The sequence below is a fragment of the Ambystoma mexicanum genome, chromosome 11, assembly GCF_040938575.1.
Source record: "Ambystoma mexicanum isolate Mex_15411 chromosome 11, UKY_AmexF1_1, whole genome shotgun sequence".
Classification (NCBI taxonomy): Eukaryota; Metazoa; Chordata; class Amphibia; order Caudata; family Ambystomatidae; genus Ambystoma; species Ambystoma mexicanum.
Genome location: NC_090934.1, coordinates 1,063,730,619 through 1,063,757,563, shown reverse-complemented (window position 1 = coordinate 1,063,757,563; position 26,945 = coordinate 1,063,730,619). Strand labels below are relative to the sequence as shown.

General features: G+C 45.9%; 2 protein-coding genes across 6 annotated transcripts in view; one reads left to right on the top strand and one right to left on the bottom strand.

The window, feature by feature from the left end:
- FANCI (FA complementation group I) overlaps positions 1 to 8,017 on the top strand; it is a 1,757,660-nt gene extending 1,749,643 nt beyond the window's left edge. For all 4 annotated transcript variants that reach the window (XM_069624307.1, XM_069624308.1, XM_069624309.1 and 1 more), the window contains 2 exons: positions 4,245 to 4,367; positions 7,143 to 8,017. In XM_069624307.1, the coding sequence (XP_069480408.1) occupies positions 4,245 to 4,367; positions 7,143 to 7,196 (177 nt within the window). In that variant the 3' untranslated portion in view covers positions 7,197 to 8,017. The remainder of the gene's footprint in view (positions 1 to 4,244; positions 4,368 to 7,142) is intronic.
- The window catches only part of POLG (DNA polymerase gamma, catalytic subunit), a 1,004,779-nt gene continuing 985,264 nt past the window's right edge, over positions 7,431 to 26,945 (bottom strand). For both annotated transcript variants that reach the window (XM_069624312.1, XM_069624311.1), the window contains exons 21-23: positions 11,020 to 11,228; positions 10,017 to 10,177; positions 7,431 to 7,770 (exon numbers count right to left, since the gene is read on the bottom strand). In XM_069624312.1, coding sequence (XP_069480413.1) covers positions 7,706 to 7,770; positions 10,017 to 10,177; positions 11,020 to 11,228 — 435 coding nt within the window. In that variant the 3' untranslated portion in view covers positions 7,431 to 7,705. The remainder of the gene's footprint in view (positions 7,771 to 10,016; positions 10,178 to 11,019; positions 11,229 to 26,945) is intronic.

The following is a 26,945-nucleotide window of genomic DNA, read 5'->3' as shown; positions in this document are numbered from 1 at the left end:
CAGTTCAAGGCTCTGCCCTTCAGACTGAAGTCCGCCCCAATGGTCTTTACGAAGGGCCTAGCCCCAGTGGCTGCGCATCTTCGTCTACAAGGCATCCACGTATACCCTTACCTGGATGACAGCTGGTGCATTCACGCACAGCGAGCACACATCGAGAACTGTACGTCTCCTGACGGAGTTGGGATTCTCCATAAACTATCCAAAGTCCTGCTTGACGCCATCTCAGGATGTGCTGTTCCTAGGTACCTGACTCAGCACAGTGACATGTTTGGCATCTGCCTCAGAAGAGAGCGTGAGAGCCTTTTTAGGCAAAGTGCAGCGGTTGTCATCGGCACGGACGGCGACGGTGCAGTCCATCGCTGCTGGGCACGATGTCCTCCTGCATCGTTCTCATCTGCCTTTGCAGACTTCATATGAGACCTCCAGGAGCTCCTGGATGCTAGGTGGATGCAGGTATCAACGACCTTCGTGGACAAGATTTCCCTCGAAAGGAGTTCCGTCGGGCGTTGCGGTGGTGGGGTGTAAGCCTGTATCTCGTCTATGGGAATTAAAGTTCTGCCTTACCAGGAAACGATCACTGCAGGCGCCTCTCTAGAAGGATGGGAATCCCACACCGGACAGTTGCACGCCAGAGGCCTCTGGCAGCCGGAGCAAAAGGGTCTCCTCATCAACATCCTGGAACTTCGGGCTGTATTCTGGGCCTTCAAGTCTTTTCTGCCTTCGCTGAAGGGCAAGGTGGAGAGGATCTTCAGACAATACCACCACCATGTTTTACATCCAGAAGCAAGGGGGACCCGCTGTCCAGCACTCTCCAGGGAAGCCCAGGATCTGTGGCTCTGGGCCATTCGGCAGGGCATGTTCTACATCCCTTTTCAACAGGCGGGCTTTAAGAACACCATTGCGGACTCGCTCAGCAGGGAGTTGCATTCCTGCCACGAATGGGAACTTCACCAGGACCAGGTGGACCTTCTGTTTGACAATTGGGGTAAACCCGAGATTGATCTCTTCGCTATGGACAGTGAAGGCCAAGTGCCATAAGTTCGCTGGCAGGTTCCCTCAGCCGAGGAGCATGGGAGACGCGCTCTCGTTCCAGTGGGAGGGACAGTTTCTGTACGCTTTTCCTCCATTTCCACTCATGCCAGATGGACAGTACCACTGCAAGATAATTCTCGTTGCCCCAACGTGGCCGAGGCAGATCTGGTCCTGGATATTCTCACCCGAGAGGGGAGGTCCTGCACCACGACCCGGGGCCACTGAACCTGAGGGCATGACTTCTGCAGCCCTAGAGTTTGGAGGTTATGCTTTACCAACAGAATGTAAGGAGATCCTGGCCAGAGCCTTGTCGACGTTGAAATGCTATGGCCGTAAAAGGAAGCTTTTCTCTGTGTGGTGCCAGACTCAGAAGATCCCTCACCTCCCCCCACCCCTCCAGCATGGGGTCATGGCCCCTCAACTCCTACCGTATTTGCTCTCCTTGTCCAAGGCAGGATTGGCTCACGCCTCTATCAAGGTGCACCTCGCTGCCGTATCCCGGTACAACCAGATCTCCGGGTAGACCCTCTGTGTGGGTGCGCAGGCTTGTCATAGTGTTCCTCGGGGGTCACTTCAGGACTTTTCCACCGGTGAAGTCTCCAGCCCCGGCTTGGGAACTCAATGTAGTACTGACTAAGCTCAAGGAAGCTCCTTTTGAACCTATGCATCAAGTCCTGCTCAAGTTCCTCTCGTGGAAGACTGCTTTCCTCGTGGCTATCATCTCGGCCAGGAGGGTCGGGAGATACAGGCCATGTCGTGGAAACAGCCTTACTTGTCATTCTATGCTTCAAAGGTGGTACTGCGTACACACCCCACCTTTATGCCAAAGGTACAGTCAGAATTCCACTTCAACGAACCTTTGGTGTTGCCTATCTTCTTCCCAAATCCATCGTCGCCAGCGGAGAGGGCCTTGCATTCGCTGGATGTGGCTCATGCCTTGAAGTTCTGCGTGGCACGTATAAAGAATTTTCTGTAGACTTCTCAGTTGTTTGTCAACTTAGGACCTGTTAATCACAGAAAAGCCTTCTCGAAGTATTTCATCTCTAGGTGGCTCTCCGGCTGCATCATGCACTGTCATCGACTGGCGAGCAGGCCGCTGCCAGGTCGACGGAGAGCCCACTCCATCAGAGCCATTGCAGCAGCAACAGTGCTTCTCTCTGGTGTGCTGCTGCTCGACATTTGCAGGGCTGCTACGTGGAGGTCAATGCACACCTTCACAAGGTTCTAATGTGTCGACAGGGATTCCAGGGAGGAGTCCAGAGTTGGCCAAGCGGTGCTACGCAACCTGTTCACTTAAGGTGAGTGTGTTATTTCCCTTGATCCTTGCCGTGGTTATGTATATGTGCGGGTGTGTAATCATTATTCATGAGCATGTGAATCCATGCTAGACCCCACGCTGGAGAAGGTTTCATTTACTTACCTGTAACTATTGTTCTCCAGCATGGGTCTGGCATAGATTCACATGCAAACACTCCCTCCTTCCCCTATGTGGCTCTTCTTGGTTCAAACTGTCATTTTACATGCTTACCAAATCTGAAGATGGCCACCAGGGGTGGCGCTTAGTGGGAGGACTGTCATTGGATGGAGGCATTATGGCCCAGAGGACAGTGGTTTAGAGGAGAAATACAGTTTTTAAGTAAGTAAGACTGAGATTCTACTCATCAGCACACCTACTACCTCCTTCCCTGCAGCTCTCTGGCCGGCCTCTCTTGGCCTGCTTCCTGCTCCCACCTGCAAGGCTAAAAACCGTGGGGTCATCTTCGACTCCACACTCTCCTTCTCTCCTCACATCTCAGACGTCTCTAAGAAATCCCACTACCAGCTGCCCCTCCTCAGAGGTATTCTTCCTTTCCTCTCCTTCCCCCAGAAGCTCACCGTCTCCAGAGCCCTGGTTCTCTCCAAGCTGGACTATTGCAACAGTCTCTATCTTAATCTGCCTGCCTCTACTCTCCGCCCTCTGCAACTTATCCAAAACAGGACTGCGAGACTTGTCCTTGGCCTCAAGCCCAGGGATCGTATCTCTCCAGGACTGAAATCTCTGCACTGGCTCCCAGTGGCTGCAAGGATTAAGTTCAAAACCCTCTACATTGTCCACTAGGCCTTCTGGGGCCGCAATACCTTCAACTCTCTCTTCCCAAATACCTTTCTTCTCGGGCTCTTCGCTCATCTGCCTCCAACTCTCTCAGGGTCAGTCGCTTCTCCAAGCAACAAATGGGTGGTCGAGCTCTCTCTTCAGCAGGGGCCTCCCTCTGGAACAGCCTTCCTGCCTCCCTGAAACTTGAGGAGAACCATCTCCGGTTCCGGAAACACCTCAAAACCTTCCTCTTTGCTTCTGCTTTCTCTGCCTCTCTCCCCTGCTGAAATTCCTGGGTGAAACTGCACTGGTTACCTGGCCACCCTTTCTGATCTTGGGTCCAGGCCAGGCCCCGCTTTTTGCACACCTGCCCTGCCCCCCCTGGCAACCCACCGCACTAGGGGACTGTTTTCTGTATGCCTACAGTCCCCTACCAGCACTTATTTCTGCTCTTACCCTGCACTTGCCACCATCTGCCCGCTTTTATTTATCTTATTTATTCTTCTATCCCTTGCACTGCACTTTTCCCCTCTCCCTTCCCCCGGGCACTTGCCCTTTCTCCCTAACCATGCACTTGCGCAATCTGAATGACACCTGGCCTAGTAGGATCGTTGTCTGTTTCCCCTCCCTTGCCTCGTTGCGCCCTGAAACACTTGTGTATGGGCGCGTTATAAATGCCATATCATATCATATATCAAAGTGAAACAGTTTTTTCTTTTACCGAGGATTTCCAGGCTGACGGAATATTCATGAGCATGTGAAACCATGCCAGACCCATGCTGGAGAACAATAGTTACAGGTAAGTGTACTGAAACCTTCTGGAATTGAGGCTGTTGATTTTCTTTTCTGAAGTTTGATTTCAAGATGATGTCTGTTGACCTTCAAGACTGATTGGCGTCCTTGATGGGGTGTGTACACACACTAACAAATGTGAATTTCTATCTTTTCTCAGCCTCTATAGTTTTCATGAAATTTGTGGCAACATTCTCAGTTGGTGTCATAGCCATGCCTATCTGTTCTTGGACGGTTCCTTAATCCAGCTGTGCTAGCCAGACTTTAAATAAAATGTATTTCTCGAAGCAAATAAAGATGAATTTGATCTTTGATATTCTTGTTTTCTTTCTGATTCCCTCTAAAGGTGAACCTAATGCAGTACATGAAGCTAAGTACATCTCGCGACTTTAGGATAAATGCAGCATCGCTAGATGCTGCTATGCAAGAAAAGGAAGCTGAAAATACAGAAAGTACAGACAATGACCAGGTCAGAAATGGCTCCTGTTGTCAAAATCCAAGACAAATGGTGATATTGATTGACAACTTAACACTGTTCTTTTAGTGGGGAAGTCTAAGTAGTAAACTGCTTCCCTTTTCAATTGAATGCAGATTGCTTTTCACCTATTGTACTTACAGCAATGTTTGTAACTAGTATTATATGGCTTGTGCACGGTGGGAATGACCAGTCAAGAACTAGCCAAATGCACTCACTTTTCTACATTGTATGTAACAATAATAGATAACGATTCTGTGAATCAGTACATAGCTCATTTAGAAAGCTTAAAAAATTAACAAGTCAGAAATGTAATTATTTTCAAGTGGATTTTAAGGACAAGTCTTCGACCCAGTAACACCGTGCCAACCACTGAGAGCTCCCCCACATGGCTACAGAGTAGCTCTTCTGTATCAGCAAAAAGTTCATTACCAATTTTTGATGTTACATATTGACTAAACAGCAAACTTGTGATGCAAGTGTTAGGCAGAATCCTGTGCAGTTCCCTTAGGGAACACTGCAAAAAGATTAAGACTACAGGAGTAAGCAGTAAACCCAATTGGTAGTAGTCTGCACCACCCAGATTTACCTGGTAGCTGTGGCTGAGCAGTCAGACTTCTCTCAAGAGTAAGGCAGTATGTAGAGTATACACAATAGGGCTAAAAACACAGTAGAGCAAACAAACACTGACCAGAGCGTTGTATCAAAAGTATAGTTATTTATTTGAAACACACTTTAGCAATACACTAGCACTCTAAATCAAAAGCAAGTTAAAACACAGTCAGATAAAGTATACACACCTCCCTTAATAACTATTAGACAAGTCAGAGTTAAAACACCACTCTTTGTTAAGACAGATGTGAGCGCTTAACTAAGATGGCACTCCAATAGTTTGGTTAGAGGGAGAGAAAAAGGCAGAGCATAATAATAATACAGTCCCAACACTTTTTAGAGTCAGAGCAAGGGAATAAAGGCAGAATATACTGTAGAGCCAAAGTTCATAGGCCAGGCCCACTTTAAATGGAGCAAAGCGAAATGTGCCCAGGATCACACAGTTTAAATTGCACTAAAAGTCTTTGCAGAGTGTTCAAAAGAGGTTGGTTTAGTTCAAAAAACAAAGTTAGAAGGTCTGGGGCCAACCCAGTATAGAAAGCCAAGGATTTAAGGGTCACCTTTAGCAATCTGTAGAAAGGGAGGCCAGGTAGGACACAGTACCTTAAGAGAGAGGAGGCTCCAGCGGTGGCAGTTGTTCCTGGCAGTGGTTGCAGTTCGTTGTTCCGACCAGGGGAAGAGAGGATCTCGTTGAGGAGGAAACTTGGAGTCGTTGCACTACCCGGGATGAAACCAGCCGCGGAGTTCCCGATTAAAAGGTGCGGTCCTTTTATTCGTGGTCAAAGTGGTGAAGCTTGGCTATCCGGCCGCCGAGGTGCTTGGCACGGGCGATTCGACCAAGAGACGTATTTGGAAGGCGAAAAAGGCGAACTGGTTGGTCCCACCAGCTCAGGGGGAGAAGACTCGTCCAGCAGAAGATCTTCTCTTGTCATTGGGAAAGTGGTGAGTTTGTTGCAGCAGGGCTTCACCGGTGGTGTCGTCATTGCAGATGGCTCAGAGTCTTCCCTCTTCGGATTCTTAGGTCCTGTGGCGACTTCTGAAGTTCCAGTCCCAAAGGCCCTGCTTTTATGCATAAAACCCCCCATTCATCAGCCTAGCTGTCAATCACACATGCTAAGTGGTGAGCCGGGCGTCTCACCACTGGGCCAATCAGAGAAGAGAGCGACTTGAGTTGCTACGGCAACTCAGTCCAGGGTGCCAAATCCCCCCTCCACCTCTCCTATGGAACCCAGACAGAGTGGCACCATTAGGAGGGCTTCTGTGGAGAAGCCCGCCAAAATAGTGCAACAAAGGGCTCGACCTTGGTCAGAGTTTCAGAGACGGACACAAATGCCATTTTGGAACCGAGTTCTGGCAAAAAGACCCAACCGTGGATTTAATATTAAATAAATAAAGCGGCGGTATCTTTAACATTGCACCAAAAAGTGGTGCGTTTAAAATCAATGGGAAAATCCCATAGAGAATATTTTGCGTGGTAACCACTGCCACCAGCCAGAAACTCGACAAGGGGGGACTGCACAGTGCCCCCTTGGAAACAGACCCAGGGGCAATCAAATTACCCCTACCAGTACTTCCACAATATGATGGTGTGTACTGGTTCTGTTCACAATTTAGGACTAGTAAAGTCAATGGTGACTTTACATGCTCTGGGAGACAGTAGTCAGTCCCAGGTTATGGAGTCTATGTTGGGGAGTCATTATGACACCCCTGTGTTACTGCACTGAGGGTGCTGTGTAACACACATACAAAAACAGATGATGCCCTATGGAGTAGAAAGAGGTTATCCCATAGCCCATGAACACATACTAAGTCAAAAAGCACCTCAAATCATGTCTAAGAGTGGGAGGAAAAGAGTCTCACTCTTAGCAGGAGAAAAAAACAAACCCCAAAAATCCAGCAAAGCTGCTGGGGGACTCACTAGGTTTGGGAAATTAGCCTTATAAGAGAATTCTTCACAACAGCAAGTAACAATGGAAACCTTTCTATTCCATTACACCTTTCATTCTCGGAAACATTTCAGAGCCAGACCTGTGTACTTCATGCACACACAGTGCTTATGGGAATTGTCATACTTTATATGGTAACAGAGTAACCTAGCAAGGTTTTTTAATATTTGTGGTGTAAAGATTTGTTATGCATTCTATTCTTTTTTTGCAGGCCATTGCACCCGAGGAGAGCCAGGAACCAAAAAAGAAGAGAAGAAAAAAGTAAAGCTGCTGCCTTTTTTCAACTACCCTGACTCGTTTGCCTAAAATCACAAATGTTTGGGCATATGAAAGTGGAGGTTTCCAACCTTTTAAGGCTAAATAAAACATTTTGCAGTATAATGGCGAGGAGGGGGGTGCAAGAGGCGCGGGTAATGCCTTGTGTGGCTTGTCAGAGAGATACGAGAAGAAAAATACAATATGACATCAAGTAGAATAAGTACAACCGATGCATCCGAGGTCAAATGAATGCCTGTATTATGATTTTATTGAACAATCATTTTACAATATCCTGATGTACAACTTGAGGACCACATCAATATGGGCATGCTCCATCCCTATTGTACGCTAAAATAAAAAGTAACCCCGCCAATCAAAAGTCTTCACGATTCAGACTCCTCGCCAAAGTAGGGTTGTCTAATGAGACTGCAAACGGTGCCTTTCCAACAGGAACCTTGAAATGACTGACTCCATGGGAGTAATTAAAGTGCATGCAAGTTTGAGGCTCTGTTGCCTCTATTTTACTTTTTCCAGCGAGCCACTGGTTAATTCAATTATTTGATAGATGTCCAGAGCTTCACCTGCACAGAAGAGAGAAAAACCAAAGGATAGCATTTAGTACTTGGCTGTATTTTACAATTGACGGCAACTTGGCCAATGCACTACAGAAACAAGTCACTGGTTATTACTACTGAACAGTTTTGATCAATGTGCCTTTGTGTTTGGAATGACCCTGCAAAATCTTGTGTTGCCATCATCATTTATGTTAAATAGATGATCTGAAATAATAATTTCAATGCACAAAAATAATAAAATATCAACTAGAAATGCTTATTAGTATTCTTTCCTTTCACCGTTAAGAATATAGCACACATTTTCTGGGGATGGGAAAGTGCGATTTAGTAAAATGAATTTGAATAGCGGCATTGAGTTATTGAAAGGAGGTGACACACACAGACCACCCTCAAACGTTTATTTTTTTGACCCAGCAATCCTTGTTAAAGAGATGAAATGGAGCAAGGTTGTCAAACTCTGGGCCTAAATGGCCGGAATCCTGATGGGTTTTCAGGATATCCCTCTTTACTATTCATGAGGAAAAATGTGCATACATTAAGAATCATTGTATGCAAAACATTTCTACTGTTTTACAGTACATACAACAACACTATCTGTTACTAACTACAATGTGTATTGAATTGCATGGTTTATGTACAGTGAAATACAATGATCTTCACTGGCTCATTTGTGATTTTATTATGCTTCTTGATTTAGAAAGTATTTTTTATTTTATTTATTTATTTGAACTTTACTCGGTGAAAACCAAGTTTTGTCAAAATTGACAGTAGTAGAAAGTACAGATGTTCCTTGAATACAATAACAATTACAATAACAATGGCCACTAGCCACCCGCCTACTGCTGTGGCGGACCATCTTGGAGGTCTAGTCGTCTAATTTGGTCAAACACCCGGTCTATGAGTTTAGCAAAGGCTTGCGACCATTTGTTGTTTTCACCGGCGATCAGTCTGTTCCACAACTCGTCTGTTTGGAATATCCATAGGTTCTCATCAAGGGCAGGGAGATACAGGTTTTTTCATTTTGTTAGTGTGATCGTATATGGCTAGTCCAAGTAGCTTCCAGCCTTCTGCGGGCTTTCCAGCACTACCTGTGCGTTGAAGGGAGGGGTAGCCTTGACACTCTCTCTTCTGTTCATTTCGTGAAACAGCATCAACCAGAAACCTGTGAAGAAGTCTTCACTCACCTCTGGCAAAAAAAAACTGACACTGTCATTGATTGCTTTTTCCAATATTTTAAAAAGGAATGGCATATTTGTAATGCCATGATTACTTACCGGTTAATGTATTACTCCTAGTCTTCCTCTTCCCAGTACTTAATCTTGAAGGTGCTGCCTTCCTCCAGCTATTCCCCAAATTACTATTTTTTTCTCCACTGACAGTCACTACATACACACAATCCTCCTGTTTTGTGTTCTAGCGTCTAGATAGTGTTCTCTGGAAGACTTGATGGGCTGGTTTCCCTGCATGGTAACAATCGGTTGCTTCTGCTGTTGGAAGTAGTGGAGTACTGGAGTGGGGGCTCTCAGCAGGAGTCCTCTGTGGACTTGAGCCTGGCTAATCTAAATAGGGACATGGGGCAGATCTCCCAGGGATCAAACTGGCAGCAAGGCATCTGTGATTTTCCCACCCTCGGGAGCAGAATGGATGGAGTTTTGTGGGTAGCCTAAGGGCCATAAAACTTGAGGAATATTACGGTGGTCTGCACTCTGATGTAACAGATCGCCAATAGAGTGGTAATGTATTTGCACTATGCAGCAGCTTTTGTGTGCAGCTACAGCAAACTGCTATTGAATGCAATGCGTGACCAGATCAGAGTTCGGGATTGTGCTGTGCAGTCTTGCATAAGAGACGCTCAGTCTTTTTAGCTGGTGCTGTTTTGCCTAGCCACCAAGTAAGCTTTTAAACTGTGAAAGTCGGGATCATAGTGGTATTGTGTGTGGGATTGTAGCCGTGGGGAAAACAGACAGAAAAAGAAAAGCATCGAGACACTATGTCGTCTCCCTCTGACTCATTTGAATCTCTCCCACATAAGAAGGCTGGGGGAAGATATAAAGTCAATGGAAAGACTCAAGGAGCTACTAAGGGAGTTGCTCAGTGAACAGAAAGTCCCCCCATAGGCACAGGCCAAGGTTGCACAAGTGGGACCTTCCCTCTCCACATACTTCACCTTACGTGCAAGGAGGAATCAGAGTATTTCATACGTACATACTTGGACAATGAAGAAGTGTTGAAGGTCATGTACTATTACTCACCCTGTGGAATTCCAAATCGCCTCTCCATTCCAGTTGGATTGGATGGAGTTGTGCAATCCATATTTACTTCTTTCCTAAGGCACTGGTCAATATCGACTGCACTGAAAAAAGCAACAGACTGTGGCAGGTCCAGCATCCCCAGTTTGTAGGCAAACATAGACCTGGAACAATAACACATCAACATTATTCAAACATATGATACAGTCTCAATGCATGTAATAGTTTTGTAGCATACATTAGACTTCTCACAAATACTTAAAAACGTCACAGTGATACTTCCAAGCGGGATGCATAATGCAAACATGAGTTGTTTCCACATGGGTTCCAAAGGATAGCAACAACAAAAACGATGTACAAACTTTGTTCAATGTTGTTTAAAAGAAGAAAATATAAAGAAAATATAAAAACTGTGCAAGTATTACCTATGAAAAATAAAGAAATCCAAAAACTGCGAGCTTGTTTTAAAGCATTACATATGACTGCAAGGACAACACTTATGTGAAACCTGCGCTGCCAACACTTTTCTGGGAATGTAGCTTATCACCCATCGTTAAAACATGGTTTGGTTGTTTTCAATGCATGTTGGAACTACATTCTGTTATGTATGGTCATTTGTCTAAGGTACAAGGCTTACAATTAAAAATACGTTTCTGGCTTTGGATTCAGTCCTTACTTAGCATAGAGTAAAGATAAAATAATATAGCAAGGTCTTAATAACGGACATACTATAATCAAACAATGTATTATGTATGTGTCCATTATAGGAGGCATAATAATAAATGTGAAACACATTAAATCATGATTTAAATACTCTAGTTCCTTTGTTAGCTTTATTTTACTAAATTAAGATCTATAATTTAACAATAACTAGACCGGACCATCATTTCTCTTAGTAGCAATTTGTGTGGCTGTTTTCCCATATGAATTGACTCTTTTCAATGATATTTTAACCATACTGCCCCCTCTCCTTTACTAAGGGAACTTACCTTTAATTTTGCATTACCTTGTTAAAAGATTGGTGACCTGCAGTGCTAGTGAAGCTCTGTATCGATCTTCACGCTGGACAAGGTAGCGTACTTCGTCATGAATGCTAATACAGAACCGACCTTCAATATCATATTCTTCAAACAGCCATTTCATCGAGACTAGCATCAGGTGTAGGTAATCCACTGCTGAACTCTGCACCACCCAGTTCACTCTACTTGTTACAAACTGAAAAGAAAGACACACAATCAGTTAATTGTCCATATCTTGTCAATGCTTGACTGTGTTCCAATTACAAAGCTGTTTTAAAGTAGACACCAACACATTTCCCAACTGCTTGCAATGTATCACACTAGGGGATGCAAGCCGCAGCTTTTAACCCACTTCTTAAATCATGCTTTTTTTTAAAGCTCAGTTTATTTATTTAACAGATAGTAGCATACATTATACAAACGGGGACAATGCCAGGGCCTTTCAACCCTTCCAGTTGAAATGGGCCCCAACAGCTGCCCCCGCCCCTCTTATTGGTAGTCTTATGACAGAGCAACATATATATTCATGACATTAAATGTGCGTTTTGGAGTTTCCAGACAGTTGCGTGTTTGACTTTGGAATACCATGGATTATCAATTGATACTGTAAGGACGTTTTCAAACAAACCGGGTAGGCTTTTGGAAGCAAGGGGACACGGGCAAGCCGTTATAGTACTTAACCATTAACTCGATACTATATGGTAGCACAAAAACAACGGTTCAGAAGGAGAGGTAATTCAAAGTTACAGTGAGTTAAATCATCTTACATGGACACAGACTGAAAGGAGGGAAGGCAACCAAGCTACAAGCTGGCCCTTGGGAAGAACACCCTGACCCTATCGGGGATGCCTCTCCCTAGGTGGCGTATGGTGCAACGCCTATCTAAAAGCGATAGAGAAGAGAGCTGTCCCTAACCCTCTACAGTAGTGGCATAAGTCAAGACACAGTATCATACATTCAGAACATTTCCAACTGGCTGATGCAACAAAAGGCAGACCTATGTATTGGATTCTGTCACGGCCAGCTCTAGGTCATGGCAACCTGAAGACAGATTGGCTAGTTGGATTCCAAACTAAGTATGAACTTTAATTGTACCCGTGGGTCTTAGTAATTGGAATGCAACACGTACAGTTGGAATGCCCGTTATAGAGAGACAAAGCTAAAAATGGCTCTTATAAAAAAGCTCACTCCATATATGTGAGTGTGCAATCGATTAGTCAAACCAGCATCTCTCAGATGTAGTACGAGATATCTAAATAGCTCATGAGAGCCCCAATGACCTCAAGGGTCGACTGATTTCGATGGCATTAGAGAAATTAGCCATCTTCGTCAGAACTGTGATTAGAAAAGACAAATAAATGTTACTTATCCAGCATTGATGTACTGGAGGTGCCAATGTTAAGTACATGCGTCCCCTCCCATTCGAATCCGGGGGGACTGTAGGATTCGCTTGTGTCTATTTACGCATATTCCTTCAGCAACTCGTACGCGAAGCTGCTGGATGCGGCGGTGCCGGGTGATGTACTGATCTCCAGAATTGCTGAAGGAATATGCGTCAATAGTCACGAGCGAATCCTACAGTGCCCCCACCCCCCCCCCGGATTCGACTGGGAGGGGACGCATGTACTTAACATTGGCACCTCCAGTACAACAATGCTGGATAAGTAACATTTATTTGTCTTTTCTAAACGTGGTCCTGATGAAGATGGCTAATTTCTCTAATGCCATCGAAACCAGTTGACCCTTGAGGTCATGAGGGCTCTCATGACCTGTTTTGATATCTCCCACTACATCTGAGAGATACTGGTTGGACTCATCAGATTGCACACTCACATATATAGAGTGAGTTTTTTTTATAAGAGCCATTTTTAGCTTTGTTTCTCTATAACGGGCATTCCAACTGTACTTGTTGTATTCCAGTTACTAAGACCCACGGGTACAATTAAAGTTCACACTTAGTTTGGAATCCAACTAGCCAACCTGTCTTCAGGTTGCCATGACCTAGATCTGGCCGTGACAGAATCCAATACATAGTTCTGTCTTTTGTTGCATCAGCCAGTTGGAAATGTTCTGAATGTTTGATACTGTGTCTTGACTAGGTATATGCCACTACTGTAGAAGGTTAGGGACAGCTCTCTATCGCTTTTAGATAGGCGTTGCACCATACGCCACCTAGGGAGAGACACCCTTGATAGGGTCAGTGTGTTCTTCCCAAGGGTCAGCATGTAGCTTGGTTGCCTTCCCTCCTTTCAGACTGTGTGTCCATGTAAGATTATTTAACTCGCTGTAACTTTAAATTATCTCTTTCCTTTTGAACCGTTGTTTTTGTGCTACGATACTGTAAGGAAGGCATGGTATCAAACAGTAAGACATACACAAGTGATCACAGTTCGAGGGTTTATTGAACTTCAGTGGGGTTTGAAAAACGCTTATCTAATCCAAAACTAAACATGGGAGCAAGCTACGACCATCAAATAATTATAACGCAGTCCTAGTAGCATCTTGTCAAAATAAAAGGGCCTATACTAATAAACCTATTGCCAATCCTTACTTCTAAATACAAATAGTGTGGGAAACAATGTTATGCAAAAGAAAAGTGTTCAAGAAATGATATGTCAGGATATTTAAGCTGTTGGCTTCCCTTCCCAACATTTTCAGCACGGGACAAGATGGCACCCTCAAGCTTAGCATGCGCTCTGGCTTCTCTAGCACGAGGATGCAGTTCAAAACCTCAACATCAGGGCCTTCTGTGCCAAAGCCTCTTTTCCATTCAAAGCCTCTTATTTAAGATGGCCTGATGCAAGACAACAAACCTCAAAGTTCCTTTCTTCTCAGGATTTCACATGTACAACTTCTCAGATGATTTACGGTTGACCCCGGGTCCCCATCCGCGGCTCAGACCCGCTTTAACACAAAACCTTCAATTGGTCTGCCTCTGCAGGGTTCAGACCTAATTTATCTAATTTTCCAATTTTTCTTAACTTCCTCAAAATCGAAGACAAGACAGTGCACAGGATTTTGCTAGACCCGTCGCATGACCACTTTGATTCACAAATCTTTGTTATCTTCTTAATATCAAACATTAACTTTCACTTCTGCCACTTCTCAGCGGGCTACCTTACAGAGACCTTCGATTGAGCACCCACGTGGCGCCGGACCACTCTGTCAAAGGTATTGTACCTTGCTTTGAATGCTAAATCACTCAATCAGCAGTTCAACTTTACTTGTGTCTTTTATCACATGCGTTTTAACTATGTTCGTTCCAGCGCTCGCTATACAATGTTGCTGCTTGCAACCTTGGCTTCAACACAGACCGGTCTTGTATCGGTCTCCCCAACTCACCGGCTGTGTTGATTTCACTGATGCTGCTTTGTTCTTGGAGCCAAGGACGGTACCACGGCAGATGCTGCTTCTCCCCGCCTTGATTATTGACGCCGGAGGGCCCCGGGTGTCTCTGACACACAATGTAGGATTCTTCAGCCTGGTTTTGTGGTCTTACGCTTTCCAATCTCGAGGGCTCTTGAAAGTAACGGTTCCTTGTCGGAAAGGTCAATGGAATTTCCCTCCTTGCAGTCCCCTCCTGTTTTGCCAACTTTCTTCTCTCGTTCAGCAGCCATCTCCAAACTGCTGTTAACTCATGTGCTTTGTCTCGCTCAGTGTGCTCTCGTGCTCCGCCTTTTACCTGTCTGGAGAAGCTTAATGGAAGTCAGTTATGTGTGATGGTCAGTAATTGTCTGACCTCACCTGACCATTGTATAGGGACACGTCAGGTATACTGCTCGGGTGTTAGTCTGTTTTCTCTCATAGCGAGCTGTCGGTGTGGAAGTGTTCGTGTTGTAAGGGGGTGTGGTAGAGTTCCTGAGTATCCTACCTGGTATGATGGGGTAAAGGTGTTACAGGGAAGGGGATACCACGTCTCACCATCCGGTGTCACCAGGTGATCCTCCCTCACTGGTCCACCCCCAGGAACTGGATCCAAAGGTGATGGCTGTATCCTGGCCACCTGAATGACTGATCCCCGGGGACGAGTGGGTGAGACACCTTCTGGTTTCTCACAATACTAACACTGTAAATGTTATAAATGAAAGGGAATTTCTCATGGAAGAACAAAACAGATACCTGGTATGCCGACCCCGAGTGTGTGTGTGGGGGGGCAAAATCAAGTGAATAAGGATGCACATGTGGATTGACGGAACATCTCCCATGCCGGCGTTACTCAAAATCCTCATAAGGAGGGTAAATGTTTTAGAGAAAGGGTTTTTTCTTTGTGCTAATGCATAATACACTTTAGGGCAGGAAAAGCCTCTAGCTGCTAATGCACAACGCACTTTAGATCAGGATATATCTCGGATTAGTGAGAAGACGATTGGCACAAGTTTTACTTTGGAGGCATTGTTCAGAGGTGACAAAAAATTATCTTAAATCGGCAAACAGTATTGTCACTGTTGGCAAGAATACTGGGCTTACATTTAATTTCTTCAGAAGATACTGGTGACATTTACCGACTCATGGAGGTTGGACGTTGTTAAACTGGACATTCCTTCTTCAGTAGTAGCTTCTTTGATGTTATCAGAAAATTGATGAGTTTTGGTTGAGAGGTTTGGATTTTAGGGTGATCAACCAAGGTAGTAATTTGGGAATTGAAGATGAACGGAGAGCACACAGGGAGGGCAAACAGATGCAACTATTCCAGGTTACCTGTGTAAATGGTAATGAAGGTGTGCGACAGGAGGCATGGGCGGAGCCTGAAGTGAGAAATGAGGATTGGACATGGCTACCTGAATGTTTGAGTAGTGGGAGCTCTTCCTCACACACAAGGCCCGGATTCTAGCAGTAAACCTGTGGGGAATGTTCTGTCATGGAACTTGCGAAGTTCCGATCATCTAATGGATAATTCGAAGTTGGGAATTTTAATGAAGGAATGTGTGATTTTTTTGCTTTCAGGAGACTGTTGTTGTGATTATAAATCAGAGTTCGGAAAGTGGTCCATTAGGGGGGAGTACGAGGCGGTCTGCTAACAGCTGTTAGGAGTTCATGGACTGAGTATGTTTCCCTCTTTGTAGAGTCAGTACCTGGAATTTTAGCTGTCCAAACATTGGGTGGAAAGGGGAAGCTAAACTTATTAATAATGAACGTATATTGGAATGAGAGCAATATGGCGCTGGAAGATTTCATTGTGCAGGTAGAACTGGTGCTAAGTCAATGGAGGGCCTTGTATATGTAACACATGAGATATTGCTTGTGGGCGATTTTAATTCAAATTGTCTATGGGATCATGTAGGTACACAGAACTCGAGTGATAAACTATCAGCATATCAGACAAAATAGTTAGAGAGGTAAGAGATGGTCTACTGTGCTTAATGATTGGAACTTGCGACAAAAATGAGGCGGGAGACTTAGAAGGTAATACAACATGATTTAGGGGGAGCAAAGGTCCTGTATGGATTACATTTTCCTAACAGGTAAGTTAAATAACCAATGTAAATAACTAAATGTTCTCGAAAGTGAACTTAGTGATCATAAAATGCATTGTGCCAGCTTTGAGGGCTGGAATAAAGGGCTGAGTAGTACCTGGCTAAGAGACATTTGTGGGTTGTAGATGGGGGGCCAAATCTGACCCTCATGCCCCCCACACGACCCTCAACACGAAGGCAAAGAAACAACAGATGTGCCTCACTTTTAGACCCACCATCATGAACTTAAATGTAGCACAGGTGTGAGAAGTGCTATTCGCTCAGACAGCTGTTCAGACCATACCCAATCAATGACTTGGACAATATGGAAATGACATTGATCGAGCAAGTCGACTGATTATAAAGCCAGAAATCAATGACATCATCACTGACATCACGACGTAGCCACATCATACATGAAGTACATATTCATCCATTTATGAAGTTACAAGAACATGCACTAGTTTATTGCATATAGGCACGAAACACATGCTTATGACTCATTTAGGCAGAGGACGGACACACATCTCTTTATATTCATATCCTTTGCCAAAGCTGAAACCGCAAGATGCAAATAATATATATATATATATGATACATTGCTCACCGTAATCGTATTTCTGATGCTTGTATCTGCTTAGATTCACATGCTGTGCATAGGCCGACATCTAGTGGAAGCTGCAGAGTATTACAGTTTGTTTTTCGAAACTCGAAAATGGGCGTCGACACAGGGCGTGCCAGTAATACTATCCCTAGTGTGACGTCCACTGTACCCAAGATCTCTCACGCGTCTAGGATCCTCAGATTGTATTTTTTCTGACATGAGGTAGCATGAGGAGTAGCGTGAGTACAGATAATCCAAGTAGATAGATAGAAAGGTAAGACTACAAGCAACCATGCGCCTTCTCTCAGAGGGGAGGAAGGGTGGGTCGCATGTGAATCTAAGCAGATACAAGCATCAGAAATACGATTACGGTGAGTAATGTATCCCTTCTGAGGCTTGTGTGATCGGCTTAGATCACATGCTGTGCATAGATTAGCGAGCAGCACCTGAAGAAGGAGGTGGGATGTTAGAAGGGTCATGAGCAAACAAGTGTCTTAGAACCGCTTGTCCCACTTGTGTATCTGCCTTGGAATGGGTGTCAATGCAGTAATGCTGAGTAAAAGTGTGAATAGAGCTCCAAGTAGCTGCTTTGCAAATGGTGTCAAGGGGTACATTTGCAATGAAAGCCAGAGTGGCCCCAATGCCTCTAGTAGAGTGGGCTCTTGGCGTGAAAGGCAGAGTTCTTTTAGAGAATGAGTAACACAGCTGGATACAGGTAATAATCCACTTCGAGATGGCACCTTTAGAGACGCGATCCCCCTCTCTGCCTGTAGCTAAGGAAACAAACAGTTGATCTGTTTTCCTTAGCGGTCTGGTTTTATTTACATAGTAGAGGACCGCCCTATGCACATCTAGGGTGTGTAGTTTCACCTCAGCCGAGCTTTGAGGGTCCTGGAAGAAAGCCGGAAGCTCGATGGACTGGTTTACGTGGAATTTAGATATAAACTTAGGTGAGAACCTAGGGTGTGTGCGTAAAACCAGTTTGTCTTTATGGACAGTAAAGAAGGGATCCTGCACTGACAGAGCCTGAATTTCACTGACCCTTCTTATAGAAGTAATAGCTACTAAGAAAGCAGTTTTATAAGTCAGGTGTTTGAGACTGCTTTTATGCATGGGCTCGAAAGGGGGGCCCATGAGCTTAGATAGCACCACATTAAGGTCCCACCCTGGTGGTGGGTTTGAAATAGGAGGGTGAAGTCTCTTTACTCCTTCCATGAAGGCTTTAACTACTGGTACTTTCCACCACGAGACCTTGTTATGGGAAGTGGTGTATGCCGACAGGGCTGCCAGGTGTACTTTCAGTGAGTTAAAAACCAATCCTGCATCTAGCAGGTGGAGCATGTATGTAACAATAGTGGAAGGAGTGCAATCAACTGGGTTGATTTGTCTACTCTGGCACCAGATAACGAATCTCTTCCACTTGTCAAAGTAGCAGTGCCTTGTGTTTGGTTTCCTAGATTCCTTTAGGATGTCCATACACCTCTGTGGTAAATTGAGATGTCCAAACTCTGACCTCAGGAGCCATGCTGCCAGGTTCATTGAGTTGGGTTGCTGATGCACTGTTTGACCTTGGTGCTGGGACAGTAGGTTGTTCCAGGCCGGACGTTTGATGGGCTCGCACACCGCCATCCTGCGTAGGTGTGGGAACCACGGTTTTCTTGCCCACATGGGAGCAACTAGGACGAGCGTCATCGACTCTCTGTTCATCTTGTTGACCACCTTCCTGATGAGAGGAGTTGGTGGAAAAGCGTACGCAAACATCCCTGACCAGTTCATCCACAGGGCGTTCCCCTGGCAGTCTGGTTGGGGGAACCTGGATGCAAATCCTGGGCATTGTCTGTTTTTCGCTTGTGGCGAATAAGTCTATAGTGGGGAAACCCCACTGAGAGAAGATATCTTCTATGACCTTTCTGTGTAGAACCCATTCATGTTCCTCTGGGAGGGAGTCTCTGCTCAGAGCATCCGCTAGGGAATTGAGCTCCCCTGGAACATGTTGTGATGACAGGAAGATGTTCCGTCTGAGTGCCCATATCCAGATTTTCTGGGCAAGCTTGGACAGATTTGGCGAACGAGTCCCTCCTTGCTTGTTCAGGTAGAACATGGCTGTCGTGCTGTCCGTCCGGATTTGCACTGACAGGTTTAGTAGGTAGGGCTCGAACGCTTGAAGCGCTCTGAATACTGCCAGAAGCTCTAGCAGGTTGATGTGGTTCTTGGCCACTGAGGGAGACCAGAGACCCTGAGCTGTGTGGTGGAGATGGTGAGCTCCCCACCCCGTCAGACATGCATCGGTAGTGACTACTGCCTGTACTTCGGGATCGTAAAAGGGTTTCCCCTGTGCAAGATTCTCTCTTGTCCACCAGTGAAGGCTTTGTACTAGTGTTGGCGAAACGACCACTAGATCGTCCCACTGACCACTTTCCTGAGACCACTGTTTCGCCAACCATTCCAGCATGGGACGCATCCGCAGGGGCACGCGTGGGGGACCAGGTAAATACATGACGCCATCATGCCCAGCAAACGCATTGCTTTGCGTACCGTTATTTGGTGACCGGACTGATATTGCGGAATTTGCAATAGTATATTCCGAATTCTTTCCTCTGAAGTAAATGTCAACCCCTCTTGAGTATCTAGGATTGCTCCTAGGAACTGTTTGGAGGTGCTTGGCACCAGGCTTGACTTTTTCTCGTTGATTGAGAAGTCTAATTCGTGGAGGAGGTTGATAGTCCTTTGAATGTTTGTTCTGCAAATTACTGGGGTTTCCCCCGTTATGTGCCAGTCGTCCAGATAAGGGTACACCGGGATTGCCTCCCTGCGTAGGTGTGCAGCCGCCACCGCCAGTACCTTGGTGAATACCCTTGGTGCCGAAGCTATCCCGAAGGGCAGTACCTTGAACTGGTAGTGCCGACTGTCCACCTTGAAGCGCAAGTACCTTCTGTGCGCTGGGAACATGGAAATATGAAAATAGGCATCTTTCATATCCAAGGTTGCCATGTAATCCCCCTTTTTTAGGAGGGGGGGATTACCTCTTGTAGCGTAGTCATTCGAAACTTTTGGGGCTTGACATACTTGTTGGCAGGCCGTAAGTCCAATACTGGGCGCATTGTCAAATCTTTTTTGGGCACAAGGAAGTAAGTTGAATAAATACCCTTGTTTACCTGGTGTCCCGGGACGAGTTCTATTGCGTCCTTTGCTAGCAGAATGGCGATCTCCTCGAGGAGAATCTTCTGATGTTCTAAAGAGTGTACTCTTTGTCGTGGAGGATGGTTCCGGGGACGCTGCAGTAGTTCTATACATTACCCTGCGGATACTGTTGACAGCACCCATCTATCTGATGTGATCCCTTCCCAAGCCTGGGTGAAGTTGGAAATGCGTCCCCCTACTGGTGTTGCGTGAGAAGGGACCCTGAACTGAGCGTCACTGCTTTGGTGGAGGCGTGCCGCCTCCTCTACTGGGGCTGCCTCTGCCTTTACCATGTCCTCTCTTATTACCCCTGCCGTAACCCTGGGTAGACTGTTGGCTGTTGTTGTTCCACTGTGTACCCTGCCCCTGGGAATAGTTTGATCCTCTCTGGGAATTTTGGCCACGTGGGCGACGAAAATTTCCATTCCCTCTCTGGTTAGGCGGTTTATTGGTTAACTGGCCAAGGGACTTGAGTGTCTCATATTCGTCCTTGGCATTCTTCAGCGCGTCTTCGACTGCCTTACCAAACAACAGATCGGCTTCCACCGGTTTGTCCAACAATGATGCCTGGGTTTCTGCCTTAAAACCAGACTGCCGTAACCACGCACGTCTCTTGATAACAGTACCTTCTGCTATCAATCTGCCTGCGTTGTCCGCGGCGTCAAAAGTTGCTTTTAAAATGCAACCAGATACGGCTCTACTCTCTGCGGAAATTCGTGCTAACTGGCCCTTTAAGGGTTCTGGTGCAGAGGCTATGAGTGCCGCGACTTCTTCCCACTGATGGCAGTTGTAGCTGTCCAACAGGGTGGTGGAGTTTGCAATCCTTGCCTGATAGGCGGACGTTGAGGCTACTTTCCTGCCGAAACCATATAGTTTTTTGCTCTCCTTGTCTGGAGGTGCTTCGGACGATGACAAGGGTGTTCCAGCCCTCTTACGAGTGTTAGTGACAACCAGGGAGTCTGGCTTCAGATGTCCTCTTATATAGAGAGGGTCAGACTGGGCTGCCCTGAAAAGGTTTTCAACTCTGGGATTGACTGCTCTGGTGAGGTTCGGGTTCACCAGGGACGGGTCTATTATTCGCTGAATAGACTTAAGGATAGGGATGGTCTGGGCAACAGGCCTCCTTTCTCCCACTAACTCCTCGGCGAAGTCCCTCTCTTCCTGGACACCGTGGGTGTCAATATGGAAATGTTCTGCTGCTCGTGCGAGAACCTCGTTCAGGAGGGGTTGGTTATCGACAGGGGAGTCAGTAACCGGGGCTTCCTTCTCTACCGGGCAATCTACTCTGTAGGTTTCAAGGTCTTCCTCTTCTTGGTCCTCATCATCCCCATAGTAGCCCGTCCCGGTTTGCTCTTCTACCATGCCAAATTCTTGGTCTTCACCAAAGGAAGTCTTTCCTTGATACTGTGAGTATGGCCGTGAGTATGGTTGTACATCGAAGGGGTCCGCAGACCTCATAGGTGTCTCAAACCGGGGCTTCTTACTCGGGGGGGGGGGGAGATAGGATCATTAGAGCCTGAGGGTGTAGCCACTTGTGGATTATATGAAAGGAAATGGTCTGGATTTTTATCATAAAAGTCTGCCAAAGAAGACATCCTTGACATGACCCTATCTATGTCATCACTCGACCATTCTTTGGAACTGGGAATGACTCTCTCAGAAAGTCTAGGAGACTTATCCTGAGTAGATTTGCTGGTTTTAGAAATAGCAGCAGACTTGGGCTTGTCTGTCTGTTTAGGAGGAGTGGAGTGTTTCACAGGTGTGGAAGAGTGCAGTGTCTGCTTCTTCTGCTGTTTTCCCCCCTCCCCGTGAGTGGAAAAGTGTTTTCCCTGTTCCTTTGTGGTTCCGGAGGTTTTTAGACGCCTGGCGTCGAGGATCGGGGGTAGAGTCCCTGTCCTTCGAACGTGGGGCCGCGCTGATCTTGTCTGCGGGCTCCGACTCCTGGAGAGCGGCCTGGGGGTGGAAGTCGTCTTCGTCCTCCGACGATCGAACTTCTGTTAGCTTAGGGAGCGAGGCACTCTTGGCAAGAGTGGATGATTGCCTGGAATCATGCGGCGATCTCGATCGAGACCGCCCAGAGGACACCGATTCAGACCGTTCTCTATGTGCCTCTTTCCGAGAACTCGACGTCGTCGAGTCTCGGTTGGACTTCGTGTGTTTTGTGTGAGTGGTGTGTGAAGCGCTTGTGTTGCCGGGGGTCTTCCCCATAGCCGCCCTGTCGGACGACCTTCCGAGGTCAGGGACCTGCGCTCGGCTGTCTTTCGACGCCGTAATGCCCTTGCCGTCCTAAAGCACGGCGTCGCTGCCATCGCTGAAGGCGCCCTCCTCTGCCATGGCCGCCTGCCTGGCGTGGTGGGCCCAACGCTTCGTCGAACGGGCTGGTAAGTGTAGGAAATGTATAAGGTGTACCTATATACCAAGAGTGTAGAGCATCTCCACCCACCACTCTCCATACTTGCAGGGCCGAGGCCAGAGGCCTTCCGAGGCCCAAATCCATTGTGCAGCAGCCGACGGTCAAATTCTTCTCCAAGCCGGCGTCGAGTGTCGAAGTTTAACGTTGGGATGGGGAAAGGATGTAAATGAATCGATATTTTAGCAAAAGTATGGCTAAGGCCAGGGGACTCCGCAAAATGCTTCCGACCAGTATGGCGGAAAAAAACAATCTGAGGATCCTAGACGTTTGAGGGTTCTTGGGTACAGTGGATGTCACACTAGGGATAGTATTACTGGCACGCCCTGTGTCGATGCCCATTTCGAGTTTCGAAAAACAAACTGTAATACTCCGCAGCTTCCACTAGATGTCGGCCTATGCACAGCATGTGATCTAAGCAGATTCCACAAGCCTCCGAAATATATATAGCTTGCCATGCTTGACTGCTATTAACATGGAGAAGCTGTAGGGAATGATATAGAAGCTATAGGTCTATGAAATGGATGGCAAAGGAGAGACATGCTTCGAGCACATTGAAAAGCTGACATGATCACCGCAGCCAGAGGTGAGCAGAAACAAAGCACTCGGCCAAGGACAAGTGGAGACGCAAAGTTCCAGTTACCAAGACAATGAGCCACCTGTAGAAAATCAGGCTAGAATCCTCATACTTACAAGCAGGACAACTTAATTTCGTGGACTCCACTGACGTGACACAGCCGAGTGGGACAATGCATTCAGCCTAGATAGACTAAGGGGGCTGTTCCTGTGGAGCCAGAAGGGAAAGAACCTACATGTGTTGCCCACAAGCTGCTAACTGGCTGCACTCTCCCAGGCTTAGGTGATCAGAAATTGCAACATTAGGGAACACTTTGCACCTCCATGTTCATTCCCATTGCCTTGAAAAGGTACACTCAGTCTGGTAACTAGCCAAGTGTTCCAGGGATGGGAGGACACATTCTGACCAATCCAGATTCACTTTTCATGTGTGGACATAATTTGTTGCAAGGGCCAATGGTCTTTCTGCGACCCTTCAACATTGTAGATGTTATATGACGGGTTATTTATAACGCGCTTAATACCCACAGGGATCAAACCTGTGGTGCTCTGTGTCATCTTGCTTCCAAGGTGAGCACGTTGCCCCTGAGCTATCATCCCGACCTCAATGTGGTTATAGGAGGGGCCGCTAGACATGGCTATCCAATTGTATAACTAACCCATATAGTTCCCATGTGTATCCTACCCAAGCTGAGCAATGTAAATGTGTGATAGGTTTTTGGGGTGGAACCTGAATTTGTGACGTCACATCGGATACAACTGGGTGACACATGCTTAGAAGACGAGAGCTCTGGAGGATACTTTGTTTCTGCTGTGATCCCTGTCATTTTGTTTGCTAATAAAAGACAGTAATGTTGCCCCAGGGCTGAGCCTTCTGTTCTTGTGGCAGAGAGTCTTTGTTGGGCCCCCACCAGCCTGGACAAATCTTCAGCCGGCTCTGTGTACAGACATCCCGAAGGAAGTGTATATATAGATGTACTAGCTGGGGTACCCGGTGTTGCCCATGTCCTGATCGAGTGGCGTCTTATGTGCCCTGGAGGATGTTGCTCTTGTCCTCATGCCAGCAAGTCTTGCTTCAGTTTTCTCTGGCATCTCATTTGTCCTGGAGCAAGTTTCTCTTGTCCTCAAATCGTGCTGCTGTTTGTTGTTGTGTTTCAGAAGCTCTCGATATTAATTTTCGCTTTTCATCAGATGGAGTTTTTCCAAGTGATGGTCGTTTTTTGTGCAGCATTTTTCAGTCGCTTAATGTCTTCAGCACATTTGAGAAAATGTCCAAGAAAGATTGATTGATTGTGCTCTCTTCTCGGGAATGAACTTAAGTAAACTGTAACCTTGCCATTTCCCATATTTGGAGTGGCATGATAACATGTTTAAATTTTTTTTTGTTTAATTCCCTTAAAAAATGCTTTAATAAACACTTTTGCACTGCATACAGTAGTAATGCATTTTGAAGGAAATCCAACATATGGCACATTTTGCGTCAGACACTTTTCCAAATTGTGCCTCCTTCTAGTACCTACTGTAGTGAATCGGGGTGAGCATCAGTAAATGAGGGTGTCTACAGAGTACATTTTATGCAATCTTGCCCCACATAAATGAGGAATCCATGCAAAATTTGGTAGCAGTGGGTTCAACGGTGTGGATTTGTATAACTGGACAAACATACACGCACACACGTACATACATTCAGATTTATATATAAAGATATCCAGCTCCAAAGAAAAATCAGTTTTATTTTTATATTATAATACAGCCATATAGACAGCTTTATTATAAAATGTGTTCAAACATAAACAGTGAGTAAAATTACAAGATAACCCTCCATTTCTTATAATCAAGAAAAGAAATAACATGCAATATACCAGTCTAGTTTTGAGGACTAACTTCTCCCAGACATTGCTTCACCTTAGTTGATTAGGATCTGATGCTCAAGCAAGTTTAGTGAGATGGTAACTTAACGGGATATTGCTGCCTGACATGTATTAGAACCAGAGACTGTCACTATCTATTTTTAGAAGTTCTGTGTCTCCAGATCCTATGCTAGCTTTAGTTCTTTGGTCAGTTAACATATGGAAAGTGCAAAGACGATGTTAAGCAGACTATTTTGCATGCCCTACATATTTGCCTAGACACTCCTCCCTGGATATACCAAATCTCACCCCCAGTACCTCAAGCATGTCGAATAGATGGCATTTCATTTTAATATATTCCATGCTTTTTGGCATAAACCTTTATTGAACGGAAAATAAACAAAAGTACCCTATCTGTCCCCATAACTAAGAAGGGTTTCCCTGCCTCAACCAAAACGAAGTATAATGTCAGAATGTCTGTCAAAAGTAAATAGTCCACTGTCCTATGTTCCAAACCTATTTCCATCCCTTAGACCTCAACGGAAACCTATAACTAGATTGTGCCCTGCTTATTGCAGGAGGACTCCCTCCTTTGGGATGTTTCAGGCAGCTCATAAATGGTGAGGGAATATCCTTCTTCCCCTAGCAGTCACTAGGTTCCCCGTGATCAGGGAGGAGGTCTTTCTCGCTCCAGACCTTCAGACGTCTCCGTTCCCCAAGCCTTTCTCTGGCTCTCTTTTGCAATCTCCCTTACTCTGGCCTTCTCATAACTTGTGCCAAAAGCATCTCTTCTCACCTTCGCCTTTTCTCTTCCCCCTGGACGTCCTGTGTCGTCGTGTGGGGTCAGGCTTCTTTCTCAGCTCTGTAAAATGGATTTCTTAAGCCTGGTTCACTAACTTGCCAGGCATTATCTCGTATCTATAACTATCTTGGTTTCTCAATAGTCATGTCCCTCTTTCAGCTTTGTAACGTTTCTTAATTAGGCCAGGTTCACTATCCTCTCTGAGCCTCTTTGGGGTGCTCTTTCACCCCCAGTGTTCTCAATTGGTCTCTCTCTTCGTTCCCACTGCGACAAGGAAGATGCCTCTGCACTTCAACCCAAGTAAAGCCTCTGGGTTCTCCCTGTGCCTTCCTGGTTCCCGTCCGTGCACCTTTGCACTTGGTCCAGGAAGGTTCTGGTCCTCGGGAACAGCAGTAAGCTTCTACGGCTTCGCCTGGGCTGTCGCGGTCTTCATCCGGCTTTCAGCTGCTCCACCATGCTGGTTTCTCACCACGTATCGGGTCTCGCCTGGACCACTGAACTGGCTTGGTTTCTGCCACTGTATGCCAGGCTATCCAACAACCAGATAGGTTCTCAGCTTTCTCGATCCCCGCCTTCTTGCTCCAGACATTCGGGTCTGCAGCATGTCCTCCCTGCGTTGCTCCGCTCCCCAGTGTGTAGTTGCTCCAGGGCAGACTGACTTCAAAGAGAGTCCTTGATCAGTTTTTATGTTGGATTGTCTTTCTAGCTTCCACTAGCAAGTATGTTCGTATCAGTTCCTGTTGGGTACGTTTTTCTACTGTGCAATTGGTTTTGGACTCTACAAGACTTATCCCTTGGTGTCAAGGCCCCAACTTCCAATATAGGCCTGTACTACCCAAGGTTGGAAGAGTGGCAGAGCAGCCAAGCTTATCTTAGGAGGAGGAATGCGAGCTGGAAATCAGAACATACAAAGAAACACTTACACACTTGCAGTTATATCCAAAATAGTGATTTATTTTATATATAAACAAGGCAGTTATAACAAAGGCATATTATATCAACAAACAATATCAAACGTTCACTTAGACTAGTATGGAA